The sequence below is a fragment of the Magnolia sinica genome, chromosome 6 (assembly GCF_029962835.1).
Source record: "Magnolia sinica isolate HGM2019 chromosome 6, MsV1, whole genome shotgun sequence".
In the NCBI taxonomy this organism is placed as follows: Eukaryota; Viridiplantae; Streptophyta; class Magnoliopsida; order Magnoliales; family Magnoliaceae; genus Magnolia; species Magnolia sinica.
Genome location: NC_080578.1, coordinates 99,605,945 through 99,626,075, shown reverse-complemented (window position 1 = coordinate 99,626,075; position 20,131 = coordinate 99,605,945). Strand labels below are relative to the sequence as shown.

Below are 20,131 nucleotides of genomic sequence, written 5' to 3'. Positions count from 1 at the left end.
TAAGAAGAAATCTAAAAGACGACAAGTTGGGAGAATGCCAGTCCCTTCTTGGCATGTTAAATGACATCCGCATCTTTCCTCGGGAATCAGATGAGAGAATCTGGAAGAGGGATCAATTAAGTCCCTATTCAAATGCACATCCCCTGCAATCAACTCTCAGTTCACTCCCTTTCTATGGAAATCTCTGGCCCCTCCCAGAGTTTCAGCCCTCTGGCTTGCTATCAAAAGAAAATTCCTGACAATCGACAAATTGCAACGCTGCAGTTTGATGCTTCCAAATAGATGTGCAATGTGTGAAGCCAACGAAGAAAACTGCTCCCACCTGTTCTTTCACTGTCTGGTTGCATTATCTATTTAGATCTTTTTCTTGTCAGAATTCCAAACCACCTGGATCAAGAGTTATTTCCTAGAGGAAGAGTTTGTGGGGTGGAGCAGTAGTCCTACTCAAGGAAAGGGGAGAGTCCTATGAATGTTGGTGCCCTTCGCAACCCGCTGGGAAATATGGAAAGAGAGGACCAATAGGAACTTCAAGGGCATAAAATCATCCATGGATGCTTTCATCAAGAAGATCAAAGAATTGATCATTGAATGGACTTAGCTTTGCTCCAGATGTTGTCGAAAATCCATAGCAGAGACTGGCCTCAATGGTCCAGTATGGTGGTGAATTCTTTTGTATAGTGTCTTTCAAAGGTTTGTGTTCCCTGTTCTAAATACAAGCAGGCTTTCCACTCTGCCTTGTATTTGATTACCAGTTCTATCAATAAATTTTGTTGCTTCAAAATAAAAATAAAAATTATAACCAAAATGACTTCATATCATTCAAATACCATACAATGCACACAATAAAACATAAACGAAAGGAATGGTTGAAATCAACTAAAGAACACATACCCCAAAATATCCTATAAAAACAATGAAAATTTCAATTTATGGAAAATTTTGGGGATTTCTGGATGTCCTCCCTGGTATTAGCGATAATATTACTGGTACCGGTGATAATATCACTGGTATCACTCCTATACTGGGGAAAATATATACTGAGCTTGAGAAAAAATATCAGCGATATTAATACATTGCTAGATAACGCCAATATTATATGTTACAATCACAAGGGTTTAATAGCCTAACTTGACGTGTTCCATCAGTCCTGAGGCTTTTGGCGTATTGGATAGGTTCTTAACAATTGGCATCAAAGCCAACACCACATCCTGTGTTCAAGTCACAGAAGGGGCCACCCTTGGAAAGGGCAACCTGGACTAGAGTGAAAGCCACCACGATGTGGAAAGGGCTACCTAGACAACTAGAATGCAGCCGCCAAGTGGAAATGGCTACCAAGATAACCAATGTGCAGCCGCCATGCCCTGGAAAGGGCTACTTAGAAAAGAGGACAGAGTGAGTACTGCCGTGGATGTCAGCTGGCGAGCGTGGCCTAACTTGACAGATTCCATCAGCCCTGGGGTTTTTGGCATATTGGCTACGTTCTTAACATATTATCGCAGAAATTGATGATAGAAGGAAACTTAAAATAGTATCCTAACCCGACGATACCGGGTACGCTAATCCATCAAATCATTCATAACAAGCTCCATATGATGTTTCCTACATCATATCTTCTTACCCACAAATTATGGATCTAACATGCCCCAGGAACCTTCTTACCCACGAATTATGGATCTAAAATGCCCCAGGAACCATGCATACCCTGCTAGAAGTCCACATGTGCCCGCACAGCCATGCATAACATAAGAACTAAGCATGAACACATGCCCTGGTTTGATAGAGCACAAGCTTGCAGTCCAAGAAAACCACTAAATGACAACAAGATGTGCATTCTCACATACATAAACACAAACCTCATGCAAAAACACGAGTCTCCACCCTTCACTCAAGTTTCTCAACCTCAAGCTAGCACATGCAAATGTGACATGCATGCTACTTTCATTCCAAATCCATTGACGATATTTGCAAAAGTCCAACTAGTATTTCATGCATTCATTAAAAAAAAAAAGTCACATCTAATGTGCACATGTTCACAAGGCATTTAAGATGCATGTGTAATGTTCAATTGGATATAACTGCAAAGCAATTGCAGTTTTAGTATTTTAACACACACAAACAACCATTACATGAATGAAAACAAGGAATTACATCTTGAGTTCTCTTACATATATACTGCAGAAGCGTACCATAGAACAGCAGACAGAACTCCAATCCATCCAAAAAATTACCATCTTGAATGTGTTATTATTGCATTTACGTCCAAATAAAATATATGCATATAAATGATGAAAAAAAAAAAAAAAAAGTAGCCCAAATATCACAGGAGTCATTAGGCAAGATTTCATCAAATTGAATAATTAAAAAATTTTACATGCTCAAAAGCTTATGAGGGAAGAAAAATAAAAGCAGGCATAGAGCCAAAGCTTCCTTCTAAACACAACCTGCTCAGCGCTATGAATTAGAACAGTTCCTTTTGTCTCAGTTGCAGATGTATCAACACCTCCGGAGAACACAGCAATCTACAAAAAAACCCACAAAAACAAACATTTAGAGAATTTTGTTGTAGAAGGATAAAAGAAAAATTAAAGCAATAAATCAAGTCCATGAAGACGAAAGTTCAACTTTCTTCCTAGAATTTACATCCACTGTTACATTACAATGCTTTAGTTTCTTTTTGTCCATTATTATTCTACATATGCTCCTAAAAGAACATATGAAAGGTTCTCCTTCAACTGCTTCACTAATATTAACATTGACGTGTCTCATATTGTTGTCATTTGGAGCCTCTTCAGGGTTGGGCCAGGCCGAGGTATGTCCAAAGCCTGGCCTGCAGAGTAAAATTTAAGACCAAGCCTTGCCCTAGATGCATATGCCTGGACCAACCTGGCCCATTCACCCATTTTTCTGCAAGGTCTGGGCCGTTAATTAGGTGTGCCCCACAGTGGGTGGTTTGTGGTCATGTGGGTTCCATGCGTACATGCCCGCATAATATATATAACATCCATATGACATATAGAATGCCCTTTAAACTACTAAACAGGCTGGGCCAGGTTGACAAGTTTTTAGATGCAGCCTATACCCGGCACAATTAACAAACAGCTTCGAATCAACCAGCAGCCCAAGGATGTAAGGCCAGTCTGGCCCATTGACAGCCCTAGTCATATCCCTAAAATTGTGCATCTTAGTATAGATGAATTAGCATGCTTTTGGTAAATGGCATTTCTTTCTTTCAACTTTTCCATTATTGCCGTGTTTGGGATCATGTAAATGAAAATATGAATTTGGTGAATCCATAAATAGAGCGAATCCAATTACTGTAGGCTTCCCATACCTCTTCACATTGGTTACAGAAAAGTTAATGAGGTATTTGTAGGAAAAAATCCCAAAGTGTATGTTGTTTGTAGATGACCAGTGCTTTAAATAGTGTTGTAGCATAGTGTGTGACATACGCTATGTAGCGTTGAGTAGGTATACGTAATGTATGCAAATGGCACAAATCCTTGGTGGTATACACTATAAATAACGTAGCGTTTAGCATTAGTGTACGCTATATGAAAACACTTTTTTTCCTCATTTGTTCATCACATGTTTGAAAATGGTGGTGACTCATTCTCGTCACATGAGACACTATAGTACATCAATCTAAACCATCCAAACTGAGTATCCTATTGTGGATGGGGCATATTTTTATAATCACACCCATCACAAAATCGCAATCATCTGTATACGGGCATGCAAGTGTACAGCTGGAGAGTCATTACAATTTTAATGGTGTAAGAATCACAACAAACGTTCCCATTTATAAAACTAATGATTTCGAAAGAGGGTTTTCAAAGCCCTACGGTTCCAACACAAATACCTTTCCGGCCCCAAAATTTTCATTGATTCAATTCTCCCTGTGCATACTACCATTTGAAAAAGATTTTAGGGGTTGATTGGCCCCATGAGAGGATCCTCTAGATAAAATTTCATGGGCATTGGACCCCCCATTTCACATTCGTACAACTATGGAACTTGAGATTGTTATCTTTTGATTGATTTAAAGACAAACTGAGGTATGTTTCTAACTCTTAATCTTAGCTATTTATTTTTATTTTTATTTTGATTGATTTAAGGTGTATTTGGCATTTTTTCCCTATTTGAGAAGCCAATTCCATGCAACATTGTAAAACTTGAGACTATATTTTTATTGTTTTGTTGTTGTTTGATACTTTCATTTAAGACATTAATAAAGACATTTTTTAAAAAAACTTGTTTATTTGATTTATTTGGCTTGCATATAACTTGTTTTTTTTTAATGGATGCATAAAACTTGTTTTGAACATGCTTTTACTTGAAAAATGAAATATTTTTCCTATGTCTTTTTATTTTGTTATTTTTATATTTATTTTCATTAATTATCATACTTTTCTATTATTTTAATTAAAAAATAGAAGTAATATACGCTACAAGCTGACATAGTTTTGATTGAGAAGACGAGGAACAGCATAAACACGAAGCTAAATTTATGGAGGGGTGTTTTAGAATCTAAAGGATTTAAAATTAGTCAAACTAAAACGGAGTACATGAAGTGCAATTTTAATAACAATAGGAGTGGGAATGAGGAATTATTTAAAACCGTTAACCAAGAAGCTTCACAAATTGACCATTTCTGATATCTTAGGTCGGTAATTCATGAGAATAGAGGGGCTTAGAAGGATGTTGCCCATAAAATTCAAGGGAGTTGGAGGAAATGGAGATCATCTGGAGTTTTAGGTGGTTGTCTATACTACTCAAACTAAAAGGGAAATTCTATAGCTACTTTATGAGAAAGAATGCATGGCAATTAACGAACAACATTTTCATAGGATGTGTAGCTAAAATGACGATGTTGATATGGACGACGAGTGGCAAAACAAGGAATGATAGAATTAGAAATGAATGTATTTGAAGGAACCTAGGAGTGGTACTTACAGGTAATAAGATGAGGGAAAGTAAACTTACATAGTTTGGTCATGAGCAATGCAGGTTGAAAAATACATAGGTTAAATGGAGTGAGTCAGTACAAGTTGAATGCTCTAAAAGGGCAAGAAAAAGGCCCAAAAGGACATGGGTGGAGGTAGCAAGAAAAGACTTAATGACCTGTGGTCTAATTGAAGGTACGGCCCTTGATAGAATGGAACAGTAAAAAAGATTCATGTGACCAACCCAATTAGTTGGGATAAGGATATAGTAAAAAAGATTCATGTAACCAACCCAATTAGTTGGGATAAGGATTAGATGATGATGAATTTGGTGAATCAATGGACTAGTCGAATTCATGGATTTACATTGCATATGGATTTGACCAATCCGAAGTCCATAGTTTAGGAATCGAGATACAAATCCATGGATTTGGGGAGCATTAGTGCCTGTTTGGGAGCGTAGATTTGGAACCCCTTGGATTTGAAATCCTCTTGTTGTGTTTGGCACCCTGGATTGGGAATAAACTTTAATCCAAAAGTAGCTATGCATGGTATATTTACAAGGGTTTGAATTTAATTACTAAATCAACTTTAATATCTCTAATTAGTGACGTATGTAATGTTTGACACAATGGTTGTAATAAGCCCACTGAAATATATGCTTTGCCAGAAAATGATGAAATTTCAAGTCTCGGATGGGCCACAAGCAAAAGATCATATCTAAGTGACTAACCAACGATTTTTATTTTTATTTTTTGAAAGATAACTTGTATAAAGAAAAAGGAAAAAAAAAAAACACAAAAGAAGGGATCTACTGAGACGGCAGACCCTTAAGACAGAAGAAAAGAAAGATCTACATTGTTCCCTTCCCTATGGGACACCCATTCTGCAATGAAATATTTGACATAGGAGGAAACTAAGTGGGAGGGCTTCGCTTCATTCTGAAAACATCTCTTGTTCCTCTCTAGCCAAAGAGCCCACCAAACCGCCAATATTCCAATCCGCCAAATCTGAGATTTGGATTTGCCTAATCTGACCCCATGCCAAGCTTTAAGGAGCATGTCCACATCCTTAGGAAAACACCAACTAATTTTGAAACAAGAAAGAAAGGCAGACCAGACTGTATAGGCGAAAGGACAGTGGATCAACAAGTGATTAACCGATTCTTCAGAGGACATGCAGCATAAGCAGACGTTCGGCAGAATCATTCCTTTTTTTCCTAAGGTTATCCAGGGTGAGAATTCTATTGTTCCCTACTAGCCAGCCGAAAACCTAAAGCTTTGAAGGAGCAGCGTATTTCCAAATAAAATGGGGATGTTGAGAGGGGGCAGTACCATTGTTGGCCGATAGGGATTTGAAAAATGACCTCACCATAAAAATGGACTTTTCTGTTTTCCACATGATACTGTCGTTGCAGGCCTAATTAAGGGAGACGTCTTGGATGAGCTGCAACAGTTCCACGAAATGATCAATTTCCCAATCCTGAAGATTCCTTCTGCAAGGGATATTCCAAACAACCTTGTCAGCTACCAGGGAATAGTTTTCAGCTATATAATTGTTCTTTTTGCTCGCCACCCGGTAAATGGAAGGGAATTTGCCCTTCAGAGGCTTGTCCTCTATCCAAATGTCGTGCCAGAACCGAATACAGTCTCCCCTGCCCACTTCAAAACCGATCATATAGTTGACCTCTTCTTTCATCCGACTGATTCCTCTCCATATCGTAGAGGCCCTATATAGGGAAGAGTCGGTCGTCCACCATCCTCCTTTCAATTTTCCATATTTTCCTTTAATGATAATATTCCATAGACTATCCTTTTCAAAGCCAAGTCTCCAAATCCATTTACCTAAAAGGGCCCGATTCATCAATTTAAGATCTTTGATACCAGCTCCACCTTCTTTAAAATGTTTACAAACTTCTCTCCATTTCATCAGACTGAATTTCTTCCTGTCTTCCATTCCGCTCCAGAGGAAGTTGCGCCTGAGCATGTCGATGGACTTGATGACCGCTACTGGGCACCGAAAAAGGGACATGAAATAGGTGGGGAGGTTGGACATGGCGGCTTTAATTAGCGTGAGTCTCCCACCAATGGAAAGATGACGACACTTCCACCCAGCTAAGTGATGACGAAATCTCTGGAGGACTCTCTCCCATTGCTGTTTGTTGGGCTGCCCAACACATAACGGGAGGACAACAAAAACAATTGAGAGGGATCATAAAACACATCCCATAAGGTCAGCTAGCGCTGCAGCCTCCTGGACATCTAAATTGACCCCAAATACTTTGGATTTAGATAGATTCACCTTCAAACCTGCAACAACTTCAAAACATCTGATCACTGTATGCAGATTGGCAACGGATTCAGGAGTTGCTTCAGAGAAGATTAGGATGTCGTCCACAAATTGGACATGGGATAGCGGATCTTTCACACCTTTCATTTGAATTCCCCTATATATGTCTTCCGTTTGAGCTTTCAAGAGCATGGCAGATAAGGCTTCGCCGATGATGAGGAAGAGGAAGAGAAAGGGGGAGAGGGGATTTCCTTGTCTAAGGCTGCGGGAGCTTTTGAAAAATCCCTTCGGGGACCCGTTTAAAACGACGGAAAAGAAAGCAGAGCTGATGCATTCCTCAATCCATTTTCTCCAGAGATCACCTAAACCCATCCGCTTCATTAGGTAGAGAAGAATTCCCATTTGACATGATCGTACGCCTTCTCCATATCCAAGTTACAGAGGATGAACTTCTTCAATTGATAGCTGGAATGAAGGAATTCGTTGGCGATAAGAGCAGCGTCGGTAATTTGTCTTCCTAAAATGAACGCACACTGATTTGGACTTATAATTGAGCCAATTACTTTGTTCAATCCGTTGGCGAGCACCTTAGCCAAAATTTTGTACAACTACCAATGAGCTTGATAGGTCTATAATCCTTGAACTCAGCGGCTCCCAAGTGTTTCGGAATCAGCGCAATAAAAGTGGCACCAACGTTTTTAAACAGTCTTCCTCTTTCGAAGAATTCATGGAAGAAGGCCAGAACTTCCTCCTGGAGGATGTCCCAGAACACCTAAAAGAAGAAAATGGGAAACTTGTCTAGGCCAGGAGACTTATCGCCAACCAGCTCCATCACGGCATTATGGACTTCTTCCATTGAGAAACGGGACTCCAGAAAACTGCCATCTACATCACTGATGCGTTTGAAAGAAAGATTGTCCAAACACGGTCTGGCCCAACTCTCTTTCTGAAGAAGGCTTTGAAAGAAAGAAACCGCAGATCTACTGATCGTGTCTCTATCATCAGACCAGATCCCATCTAAAGTAATACAGCTGATTCGATTAACCTTAGCTTGTATTAAAGCGATATTGGACTAACCAACGATTTTTAACCGTTGATTTACATGGACAATGTTTGGACGGTGTTGATCATCATATTAAAGTAATTATAGTGATGCAATTGATAATCTAATTATTTTGGGATATCATTAGTAGGTCATGTGCCCAATAGAATAATAGTCCGATGACACATGCTGCACATGCAACTCGTGGAAGGATTTTAGATGTAATCCAAGCTCTCACCGTGGATTTCAAACCCCCTCTTTGAGGGGATTTGAAACCTAGCATTTATTGCATTTCCGAGAGTCTCTCATTTTGCGGATTTCTCAAAGTCTTTTAGTGATTTTTTTAAAATAGTTTTCGTGTGCACGCAAGGGGGGTGGTTGGATTGCCTCCAATCCCCAAAGGAAACAAACAAACGAGATATGAAATCCATGGATTTCACAAATCCCTCGCCCAGACAGCCTATCTGGTGACTTATGCAAAAGAATGTGACCTTCGAATTACATGAGCCTTTTTATAATTCACCATACCTATTTGACATACTTTTAGCCAAACCTAAAACCACGTCTCAAAATGGCAATTAAAATGGGCATCTCAACCATAACATTTAATATACCAACCCATATAATTGCCATTGACCTAGAGGCTATTCTGTGGTCCCTATTGATCTTAAACCAAAAGAGAAGCCTGAGCTTGGCCCATAGCCAAAATGGGCCAAAACTTTTAGCCCCCAGATCAATTCAAAAATTGTCAAGTCCAAGCCTGGCCTGTTAAGCAGTTTTTGCATCTGATATGATATGTGTGCACACATGTGCACAACGAGCAGGCACCATTACCAAACCCATCCAACCAATGTACTTGACCCAAGCCCAGCCCTATTCCAAATACTAATTCAAGCCCAAAATGTTAGACCTCACCCAATAAACTAAAGGCTTGTTTGGGAGCGTGGATTTGGAACCCCCTGGATTTGAAATCCTCTTATTGTGTTTGGCACCCTGGATTGGGAATTAACTTTAATCCAAAAGTAGCTATGCATTGTATATTCACAGGGGTTTGAATTTTATTACTAAATCAACTTTAATATCTCTAATTAGTGACGTATGTAATGTTTGACAAAATGGTTGCAATAAGCCCGTTAAAATATATGCTTTCCAGAAAATGATGAAATTCCAAGTCTTGAATGGGCCACAAGCACAAGATCATGTCCGAGTGACTAACCAACGATTTTTAACCATTGATTTACATGGACAATGTTTGGACGGTGTTGATCATCATATTAAAGTAATTAATATTGATGTAATTGATAATCTAATTATTTTTTGATATCATTAGTGGGCCATGAGCCCCATAGAATAATAGTACAGTGACACACATGTTACACATGCAACTATTGAAAGGATTTTGGGTGTAATCCAAGCTCTCACTGTGGATTTCAAACCCCCTCTTTGAGGGGATTTGAAACCCCCAGTTACTTTATGCTGCCAAACAACAAGGGGATTTGAAATCCCCTCAAATTCCCCTAAATCCATGGTGCCAAACGACCCCTAACTGTACCCATTGTCACCCTTGCACCTAGATTATGTAATATGGTATTACAGGGCAATAATTTACAAGACCTTATGCACCAACGGTTGAAGTACCATTTGGGGCCAACGTCTTGTCATTCATAAGATTGGCAAAATCAACAAGGAGAATGTAGGCAAAAGAGAGAGAGAGAGAGAGAGAGAGAGAGAGAGAGAGAGAGAGATGCATCAGCTCTACATCCCCAAATGCTCCGAAAAGCTAAAATTGCATCCCAAAAATTGGTCAAAACATGAAAAATCACTAATCCAACAACATTGCTACAATACTTAACATTTGGAGTGCCTTGCGTTTACAGTTCCAAGAGAAGAATATTAAGAGAATCCAACTTGTTACTTCAATGATCATTACATTCTTGTCTGCTGACCATAGGATTTTAGTTAGATTAAAAATGCAACAAGTTGATCTTACATGAATCGCACAAAAAAGAGGGGCAGTTTCAGTAGCAACAATGACCTTTGTTCTGTCAACATTGGATTCCATGCCCCTTCAACCACACACAAGGACACGTAAGCTCACGTATATCTTTTTCTTTTAATCAACAGTAAGCTCACATAAATCAATTCAACCAAATTGGCTAAGAAGGAAACAACAGTAAGCCTTCCAATGTGCAAAATTACCCAATGCCAACTGGCATGAAAATACTCCTAGAGAGTAGAAAAATATTTTTTTTCATTTTCAGCAACATTAAGCCTTCCAAAAAACCACTCCATACTAAATGGCAAGTAAATGTGCTCCATCAAACATCCAAATCCAAATTAGACAAAGGCATCCAATACAAGGCATCACCCAAAAAACCACACACACACACACACACACACACACAAAGAGAGAGATTTAAGAACACAAAAGATCCTTGATGGAAAAAATACAACGCACTGGGAGGAATGTATGTCTACTCTATGATATTTACAACCAGAAAATAAGTGAGGAAGCAAATATAGTATAAGCATATTGTATTGGTATAAGAACCCAAAGTTAGTTTTCCAAAGGCACACCTTTGCATTTTCCACTTGTTTTATACTTCCAACAGCATCAGTTTTCAGGACCATGCCACGAACAATTGAACAGTTATGAAGACCTCCTCCAAGAAGCTTTACGACACGAACATTATCTACATTAAAGTTGACTGGGTTCTTGGGGCAGACCTGGATGCATGCCTGTAACATAAAAGAAGCCCAGCTTTTGAATTTTTGTCAAAACCAAAGGACCAAAAATAATATTAATAAATAAACACCAACATCCATGTACACACATCCGCAATAAGAGGGCACAAAATATCTTCTTGTCCGAACTGCTTGCTGGCCACAGCAGCTTTCATTCGGGAAACAACTTCATCCTTGTTCCGCACATTCATTGTTTCCGAGCCCTTTTCAACCAACCCATCTAAAATTTCAACCGTCTGGGCATCAACAGAGCAGAAATCAGCATATGCGCAATGCCTAATGAACAAAAGGTTCAGAATACAGTTTGACAGGTCATTCAGCAAAGAAATGAAGGACCTTATTGATCGCTTTTGTGTAGCCACTAATGATTTCACTTGGATGCAATCCCATCCTAATAAGCTCCTCTGCATTTTGGAGAAGCTCCCCAGCAAAAGATATCGTTAGATTAGCTCCATCGCCAATTTCTTCCTGTTGAGCTTTGCCTGCTAACACCAGAATCTTGGCAGCAGGATGTTGTACCTCAAGTTCATTCACAATAGTTCCAGCATCGTTTGTCACAAAGAGTTTGTCCAAATGATTAATGACCATCTTATTCATACCTGAACATGCCCAAAAAAGGGGAAAAATTTTTAATCAACCTCGCATATTTCGAAGCCAGACTGAGGATCATTACAATGAGTAAGCATCTAATAGGGCCAAATAAAAACCTTATGAGCTACTGCTTATATGAGAATATTTTGATAGCATACACCATGTGAGGCAAAGAGGGGGTGCGTGATCATTGAAAGTTAGATGGTTATACTTGTGAAGAATTATAAGGGTGTGGTGCATCAGACCATGAATAGTGTCCTGATGCATCTATTTTATACAATTGGGAACAAAGTTTTGGTGATCCAGACAGTTGATAAGACGGACCTACCGTGGATAGATAATGACCCTCAGATTTTACATATTAGACAATCCCATCCAGCTCATCCATGGATTTTATTTTGTACCATTGTTATCCCTAGCAATTTAATTGTAGGCCACTGATTCAAGGATTAGAATCATCCGATCTGGGAAGTTTTTAAGCACTAACATCCATTATGGGCTCCTTCAAATCAATGGTCATTATCCCCAAAACATAGGACCTTTATGCACAAAACTCCTTGCAAGTTTGATGAATTGTAGTTTTTACCATCCTTCACATTTCACTCACTGAGATTTTACTCTTTCTTCTTATCTCAACAGTTAAGTCATTGTTAATAATAATAATAATAATAATAATAATAATAATAAAATCAAAAGAACTGAATTTTTAAGATCAAGAGTAAATTAAAAATGATGAAAGTAGAACAATAGAAATCCAAGAAAGAAAAGTGAACAGGCATTTTTTTAATCAGTTGGATTTATGATCCAATGAGTGGCAAGCTATTTATGAAGACATGATCCACCATAAGCAAGATTTTGCCTTTCTCATCAACTCATCTCCACTGTATATGTGCCACATGGTTTGTCAATATGATAGGCCACCATGTGGATATACTGTCGCTTATTAAAATGAAAATAACAGGTGCAACTCTAGCCTATTAGAATTAGACCAATCTGTGAATTTTTCCCCAACCTTTCTAAACCCTCCATTTGCAAATCAATAATGTGACAGACAAGATAGTCCAATCCCCTCTCTTTTTTTCTACAGTTCATTTATGCGCTGACCACTTGATTAATGGTCCCAATCACCCTCAATATGTGCCACGTGTACAGTAGAGATGAAAGAGAGAGGGAACAAAAGAAAACCATAGTAATCTTAAACAGTAGAACATAGCAATCACCCACGAATCGACATTACCGAATAATTAACAGAAATCCTAGTGATTATTAATGATTCCGAAAATAACACAAAAATGGGAAATGAATAAGAAAGTCTACTAAAAAGCACCTAAATTTTTGAATATTTTCAGGGCAAAGAAACTTCAGTAGGCGGAGCCGTTACCGTTCGGTCCGAGCGAAGTTCGGGTGATGGTGGAGAGCTGCTTGCAAGCATCAATGTTCTTGAGGACCGCTTCGTCGAGGCCAGAGAGATGCTTGTGGCCTTCTTTCAGCATCGCTTGTACTCCGTACGGCTGCATCTGGAACCCCATTCTCGCTGCTGAGAGTTCTACAATCCGACTCCGAAACGACGGAGAGAGAGAGATAAGGAGAGTGTTGCAGAGATCGAAACCCTAAAAATGGAGTTGCTTTAAAAGAGAATGGATGAAAACCCTAGAAAAACCCTAACCCTTGAAAAAACCTTTTTCGCTTCCGAGAAGCTCTGCTCTGCAAATGCTACCTACCGAGCAAAAATGTAAAGGAAGGCTGGTGAAGTTAGCGGGCGGAAGGGGACGCGGATTAGCTACTGAACTCGACAGTAGCGAGCCTCGCTACGGAAGTGACGTCACCACGTTTTGTGTGCCCCACCATGATGTATGTGGTGTATCCACACCGTTCATCCATTTAGATAGATCATTTTACGAGATGAATCAAAGAATGAAAAAGATCCAAAGTTCAAGTGGATCCCACCACAGAAAAAATTGGGATTTGAACGTCTACCATTAAAAACTTGTTTGGGCAACACAAGTTTTCGATCAAGCTTATATTTACATATACCCTTATTCCATGTCTTTTTTAACTTATAAACAGGTTGGATCTCAAATAAAAATGGTAGTGGGCCTTAAGAAGGTTTCAACGGTTGGTGTCATTGTGCCCACTGTTTTCTTTCATAGGGTCCATTTAAGATTTGGATCTATATCATTCCTTGGCTCATAATCTAAAATAATCTCACCAAATGGATGGACGGTGTGGATACAACACATACATCATGCTGGGCCCCATAAAAAGTGGTGACGTCACTTCAGTAGCGAGACTAGCCACTATCGGGTTCAGTAGCAATCCGCGTCCGAGCGGAAGAGAAATAGGTTCAAATCGCGCGTTCCAGAAACCGCGAAGATGCCCTAATTTTATACAAAATTACCAAAACACCCACTCTCACAAATAACTGAGAAATTTAATATATCGCGATATTTTTGCGGAAAATCCATCGAACGACACTTTCAAAATCTCGAAATTTTTATTTCAGTCGCTATCGATTTTAATGAAATAAGTTTAAATTAATTCATTTTTAACTTGTTTATTGATTTACAATAAATATGAGATTTTCCAGATAAATAGGGATAACAATGTAAAAATCTAAAAATCTCCCGATAAATTGCCAAGAACGAGAATTTGTAACTATCCCGTCCACACACAAGCTGGGCCATGGTGCGATGATCTAGGATCGATCTGATGGACGGATCATGGGACCTTTGATTGGGAAAATCCTAACCTTCTGATGTTGGCCAGCCGGGAGCGGATTAAGTTAGACCACGACCTCACCAAAGACGGTGGGGCACTTACTGTGGGGCCCACGGTGATGTATTTATTCTATATCTATGCTGTTCATTCATTTTTTTCAGATCATTTTAGGATATTATTCAAAAGATGAAACCGATCTAATTCTCGGGTACATCATATTATTGGAAACAGCAGTGATTAAATGACTTACTGTTAGAAAATTCCAGGGGCTAACCTTTACAAATATCATCTTGATCCAAAACTTTTGCAACCTATTAATGGCCAATCACCACTGTTTCCTATGGCATGGTCCACCTGATAATTAGATATGCTTCATTTTTGGGATTATGCCTTCAAATGATTTTGAAAAAACGGATGAACACCGTGGATACGGAATACATTAGAGGTGGGCATATTTGACCCGATCTGTTGGATTTGACCTGATTGACCAAATTCGACTTGATTCGAACCGAACCGACGGCATGGATTGGTGCGGTTCGAACAGGGTCAGTTTGATTCGACCGTCCATCAGATCGGGTTCGGTTCGATGACCATCCGGACCGATTCGATCTGGAATCCGATTCGATTGGATCTGATTCGAACTGATCAGATACGATCCGTCATTTTTCTCATGTGCAAACACCTCCCCTCTCATTATCTTTTTATCACTTATCTACTCCCTTAAAACAATCGGCTAAACCCCTAAAATGATCTTGAAAAACAAATGGACGGTGTGAATCAAACACATGCATTCACGGTAGGCCCACATGCATTCACGCTTAAAGTCAGGCGACTATACAGCCGTGTTGCGTTGATAAGCTCAAATAGGTTTCTTGTATAATACGCAATATGATAAAAATTGAAAAGTGACAGACGGGTTGAATAGCCAGCAAGAGCTGCAAGACTTGTATTGAAGTCATGTCACCAGGTTATGTGGGACCCACCATGATGTATGTGTTGTATCCACACCGTCGATCAATTTGTAGAGATCATTTTAGGTCATGAGACAAAGAATGAGTAAGAACTAGATTTAGAGTGGACCCCACCACAAAAAACAGCGAGAAGAGTGACTCCACCGTTGAAACCTTCCTAAGGTCAACTATGATGTTTATATGAGATCCAACGTGTTCACATGTTATGACAGACATGAAAGAATGGAAAACACAAATTTCAGTTGATTAGAAACTTTTGTGGGCCTTAAAAAATTTTAATGGTGGGCATCACTCTCTCCACTGTTTTCTGTGGTGCGGTCCATTTGAGCTTTGGATCTGACTCATTCTTTGGCTCCTGCCCTAAATTGATATCTCCAAATGAATGGATGGTACGGATACAACACATATATCATGATGGGTCCCACAGAACTTGGTCACATCAATTCGGCAAGGAATCTAGCTACTAACCTGTTAGTAGCTAATCCGCGTCCCACACGACCACCGGAACGGATTGGCTAGTGGTCGGTGCTTTGCGGGCCCCACCACGATGTATGCTTTTCATCCATTCTGTTCATCCATTTTTTACGATAATCTTATAGCTTGATCCCAAAAACGAGAGGAATATAAATATCAGGTGGACCACATCACATGAAAATAATAGAGATTGGATATCCACCATTAAAATCCTCCTAAGGCCCACTATATTGTTTATTTGACATCCAATATGTTGATTAGGTCATACGGTCCCAGATGAAGAGAAAAAACAAAGATCTTGATCCAAAACTTTTATTGGCCCCAGAATGTTTTTAATGGTCGACCCTCATTCAACACTGTTTCGTCTAATGTGGTCCAAATGAGATTTGAATATACCTCATTTTTGGACTTGTATCATAAAATGATCTCTAAAAATAGATGGATGGTATGGATTAAACACATACATCATGGTGGGTCCCACATAGCACCAACCACCAGCCATTGGCCTGTGTTAGGGAGAGTAGACTAGCCAATCCATTTCCCACGGACACACGCAAGCTACACAAGGGTGACAGCCTGTTGTAGCACGTGTCGTGCAAAGATGAGCACGTACGAGCCTCGAGCTCTGAGCTGTACGAATGGCTAAAATGAGATCAAAGTTACATGGGCCCCACCATAAAGTTATTTTCCATCTAATCCGTTAATAATTTAAAAAATACATAGACGAAATGGAAAAGCAAATTTCATATTGATTCGAAACTTCTATGATTTGAAAAGGGTTTCAATGGTAAACGATCAATCCTCCACTGTTTTTTGCAGTGTGGTCTAAATTATTTTTAGATCTGTCTTATTTTTCGGCTCGAGCCTTGAGATGAGCTCTCCAAATGGATGGACGGTTTGGATATAACACATACCTCCACCACTGGCCACTTCTCTCTTTTGATCCGAACGGTACCCAACCCGATCCGATTCGGTTTTTCTGACTGGGTCGGACTCAGTTCGGGTCATACTACTAGTGCATCAGTTCGGTTCGAGTCAGATGACCCGGACTCAGTCCCGGATCGGATCGAGTTCGGATCAGGCTACGTAGAATCTGGATCGAGTCGAGTTCGACCCAATTCGATCCGACTCGGTCCGATGCCCATCTCTAGAATACATATATCAAGGCGCGCCATGGCAAGGGCTGCACCATCCTGGGTAAGTCCAGGGTTTAACCTAATCCACCATCCAAGGCCGAGAAACAGATGGGCTACTGACCCACTACTAGCCAATGGCCCCAATGGCTAGTGGTCGGTGCTCTATGGGCCCCACCATGACATATGTTTTTCATCATATGTCCACCTAGAGTTGGGCATCGGTCCGGATCGGATCGAATTGGGTCCAACTTGATCTGATCCGAAATCTCAATGGCCTGACCCAAACTCGATCTAATCCGGGATCGAGTCTGAGTCACTTGACTCGGATCAATCCAATGCATGGTTGGCCTGACCCGAACCGAGTTGAATCGGGTTGGGTACGATTCGGATCGTATGAATTTAATCCAACTGTTTCATGTGGTGTGGTCCACTTCAGCCTTCAATATATCGCCTTTTTGTGCTCAAGGCCTAAAATGATATGTTAAAATGGATGAACAGCTTAGATAAAACATATACATTAAGGTGGGCCCCACATGGCTTTGCAAGAACTGTCCGTCTACCGTATCCGCGTTTTTATTGGACCGTGACGTGCACTGCATGAAAGTGCAGTGACGTGCTTTTCGTGCAGTAACGTGTTTTTCACGCAAGTGCAGCTGTGCACAGTGTGACTTCTATATTGATGTAAGTGAGTTTTGTGGGTCTAATCACGGGGTATGTGTTATATCTAAACCGTCTTGGCGAGCTCGTCTTAAGGCTTGAGGCGGAAAATAAGACAGATCTAACTATCAAGTGGACCATATGAATTATTTAACAATGAAAATCATTCTCTGCTGCTATTTGTGGTGTGGTCCAAATGATCTTTTGTAACATCCCGGATTTTTGCCAACTTGGAAATAAACGTCCTTGGGCAATGGGTCGATCCTAACACCTTATTAACTTCTCATAACTAAATCTCAAAGTCTCAAATCCCCTTTTCTACCCATTTCCTTCAAAACCTCACCTTTCACCACCTTGTCCTTCAGATTTTTCTAAGTACTTTCATATTAGACACTAATCATAAAGTTTAAATGATGAAGAACAATACTTAAACAAAACTTACTGTAAAGGGTAAATACATAAATAAAATGGGATTCTGACCATTAATATTTTAGAATCTCATTAAATAAATAGGTTATTTGGATAGAGCAGCTTCTCCTACCCCAAAATCACCCATGGGGTGAGGGCTCGCCAAAAGTTCCAGGGACTGGCGATGCCATCATTGGATCAGTGAGGCCTCGCCGTCCAGCGGGCCGGGCGGCCCGTTTTTTGAAATTTTTTTGCACATTTTGTCCGACTTCAGAAAGTCATATCTCCCTCGTTATTACTCCGATTTAGGTGATTTAAAATCCATATCGAAGCTTGATGAGTCTAGTTTCATATAAAAATAAGTAAAAAATATAATAAAAACTGTAATATAGTTAAATATAGGTCATTCTAACGACTATCCGGAATTCATTAGTTTGGATAGCTGCCGCTTCTAGAATTTTTAGAATTTTTTTATAATATGAAATTTAATAAAATTTTATAAAGATAAAGTAGACTTGATAATAAACTACTAAAAAAATAAATAAAATAATATATTAATTAAAAGTGCCAGAAGGGGGCATAGAACTGCCCTAGGACCTTATTTTGTTGTAATTATGACATAATTTAGTTAAGTATTAAATGGAATAATCAGTAGAATTGGCTTGAACCACTTTCTATACGAACTACAAGATCCAAAACTAGCAGAATCATTAACGCTACATGTAAGGCCCGTATCTTAGATCATACTGTTCCCTAGGCTTCCGCGGCCCTCCCGGTCGAATTTCGACGACCCGCGATCTGTTACCGGCATTTGGGCTCTCCTGAGTCATGTCTTGTATATTAGAGTCAGCTCGACTCGAAACTTATACCATTGCGACCGCGCAGTCGCCGCGGTTCTGACGCCACGTATTACGCGCAGAGGCGATACCCGGGCCAGGAGATGTAGGCCCGTATTCAGTTCAAGGAAAACGTCGCGCGTTGCAAATCCCAAGAGAAAGTTCCATCAATTATATCAAATGTCACATCAATCCATCAATCAAAGTCAAGTACAAGCAACCCATACCTTAGCTTACCTCTCTCTTACACAAGTACCATAAAGTCAATAAGTACTTTACCTCTCATGTCACTCCACCATCTCTCTCTCCCATCATTTCTCTCTCTTTCATTCTCTCTCTCATTTTTCATCCCAAGCAACTCACGTCCAAGCTCCCCATGAGAGAGCTAGTGTGGTCCGCCTTCCTACCTCCCATCTCCACCATTCAAAGTCCATCTCAACCATCAGAATCGTTTCCTTGGTGCTCTAGAGACTATAGGCGAAAGAAGGATGAGAAGATCAAAGGTGGGTGTCTCTCTCTCTCTCTCTCCTTCCTTTATTTTATGGCCCACTTAATGAGTGTACGTGATGTCCAAACTGTCTATCAAATGGACCCCATGGCCGTCAAAGCCATGTGAGCCCTACCCTCTGGATGATGGGAAAACATAAATATCATATTGATACAAATTAAGTGGGCCACATTCATGTGGGACCCACCAGTTGTGGTTCCCACATGTGGGACCCACCTTGATAAATATATACACGTCCAGCATCCCTGGACGCGCTAGACGTTGTGAAGATTGATCAAACCGTGAGGTGTACTCACCGCTAAAAAGGTTGTTTGATTTTAAACTTTTGGGTGGGCCACTCATACAGGCCCCACCTTAATGTATGTATCTAATCTACACCGTCCATCCTATTTCCTAGATCATTTTAGGCGTTGATCCGAAAAAAGAAGTCAGTCCGAATCCCTGGCGGGCCATATTGTAGAAAACAATAGTTTTGGTGATTTCAATAGTTAGGGCCTGCTGTGGTGTTCTGTGCATCGAAACACACCCAATATTGGGCTTGTTAGACCCGTCACGCGCCTAGGGACCCAACCAATGGAGTAGATCCTCCTGATGCGGGCCCTACCTATGAAATTCTTTTTTAAAAAATAATATAAAAAAATAAAATTAGTCAACACAACTGCTGCTGCTGCGGATGCTAGCAGCGAGCAGTGTCCTGGCGCTGGCAAAACGGGCAGGGAGAGTGGACCCCACCTCAGGCCCCACCGTGATGCATTTGGGGTATCTACACCGTGCAATTGATGGGTCCCCTTTAGGCATGGGGATGTCCTAAAA

General features: G+C 40.1%; 1 protein-coding gene across 1 annotated transcript in view; it reads right to left on the bottom strand.

Moving 5' to 3' along the window:
* The window catches only part of LOC131249243 (T-complex protein 1 subunit theta), a 29,260-nt gene extending 15,909 nt beyond the window's left edge, over positions 1-13,351 (bottom strand). Inside the window, exons 1-5 of the mRNA XM_058249883.1 lie at positions 12,992-13,351; positions 11,356-11,618; positions 11,109-11,255; positions 10,852-11,013; positions 2,442-2,519 (exon numbers count right to left, since the gene is read on the bottom strand). Coding sequence (XP_058105866.1) covers positions 2,442-2,519; positions 10,852-11,013; positions 11,109-11,255; positions 11,356-11,618; positions 12,992-13,139 — 798 coding nt within the window. The 5' untranslated portion in view covers positions 13,140-13,351. The remainder of the gene's footprint in view (positions 1-2,441; positions 2,520-10,851; positions 11,014-11,108; positions 11,256-11,355; positions 11,619-12,991) is intronic.
* Between the last annotated feature and the right edge of the window lie 6,780 nt (positions 13,352-20,131).